Source organism: Fonticula alba, assembly GCF_000388065.1.
Source record: "Fonticula alba strain ATCC 38817 unplaced genomic scaffold supercont2.156, whole genome shotgun sequence".
In the NCBI taxonomy this organism is placed as follows: Eukaryota; order Rotosphaerida; family Fonticulaceae; genus Fonticula; species Fonticula alba.
The window spans coordinates 1-1,327 of NW_009243126.1; the positions used below are offsets into that span (position 1 = coordinate 1).

At 77.8% G+C, this 1,327-nt stretch overlaps 1 protein-coding gene across 1 annotated transcript; it reads left to right on the forward strand.

The window, feature by feature from the left end:
• Nucleotides 1-85: 85 nt before the first annotated feature.
• H696_06362 (hypothetical protein) lies at nt 86-1,322 on the forward strand (the record flags this gene model as incomplete). The annotated part of the gene is made up of 1 exon (XM_009500102.1): nt 86-1,322. A coding segment is annotated over one exon (1,237 nt), but the record flags the coding sequence as incomplete, so codon positions are not given.
• Nucleotides 1,323-1,327: the final 5 nt, after the last annotated feature.

Consider the following 1,327-nt stretch of genomic DNA (forward strand, 5'->3'; position numbering starts at 1 on the left):
CGCCCACGCGCTGCGTGCCGGCCTGCCCGGCCGGGCACCACACCTCGGCGGCCGGGTGCGCCCCCTGCGGGGCGCACTGCGCCAGCTGCCCGGAGCAGGCGGACACCTGCGGCCAGTGCGAGCGCGGCTGGCTGCTGGCCAGCCCGGACTGCGTGGACTCCTGCCCCGGGGACACCTCGGCCCAGGGCGGGCTGTGCATCACCTGCCACGCCTCGTGCGCGGCGTGCTTCGGGCCCGGGCCCGGGCAGTGCGCGGCCTGCCTCGACCCCGCGCATGTGCTGGCCAATGGCACCTGCCAGGCCTCCTGCCCGGAGGGGTCCTTCGCCAGCGCCGGGGCCTGCCAGCCGTGTGCCCCCACCTGTGCCACCTGCGACGGGCCGTCGACGTCCGACTGCGCCACCTGCCCGGGGGACCGGCTCTTCCTGCAGGGCGCATGCCTGGCCGAGTGCCCGCAGGCACACTACCACCAGCCGGCCGACCAGTCCGGCCACGAGTGCGCCCCCTGCGATGCCTCCTGCCTGCAGTGCTCCGGGCCCGGCAGCGGCCAGTGCTCGGCCTGCCCGCCGGGCAGCCTCCTCCACCAGGGCACCTGTGTCCCCCTCTGCCCGGGGGGCTTCTTTGCCTGCCTCGCCGCGGGCCAGTGCGCGGCCTGCCCCGGGGGGTGTGCCACCTGCCAGGCGGCGCCCGGCCACCCGGGCGGCACCTGCCAGGCCGACTGCCTGACCTGCCTGCCGGGGGGCCTGCTCGCCGGGCACCAGTGCCTCGAGGCCTGCCCCCTGGGGACCTTCGCCCCGGCGGAGTCGGCCATCTGCCAGCCCTGTGCCGCGCCCTGTGACACGTGCGCCGGCCGGGGCGACCACTGCACCAGCTGCCTGGATGGCCTGCTGCTGCTGCCGGGGGCCGGGTCGTGCGCCGGGTCGTGCCCGGCCGGCACGGCTGCCATCCTGGCCCCGGCCCGGGCGTGCCTCGCCTGCCCGGCCAACTGCGCCCAGTGCGATGCCACCGCCAGCCAGCCCGGCTGCAGCGTCGCGGCCGACGGGTCGCTCACCTGCCCGGCCATCCCGGCCTGCAGCCAGTGCGATGCCTCCTTCCTCCTGCTGGCCGAGGCCACATGCACTCGGGCCTGCCCGGCGGGGACCTTCGCCGATTGGGCCGCCTCGCCGGCCGCCTGCGCCGCCTGCCAGGCCGGCTGCACCGAGTGCACCGGGCCCGCCAAGGAGGACTGCCTGCGCTCGGCCGGGCCCTCCTCGCGCGGGCTGGCCCTCGGCCTGGGCATCGGCCTGGGCCTGCTGATGCTGCTGCTGCTGCTGGTGGCGCTGCTGGTCCT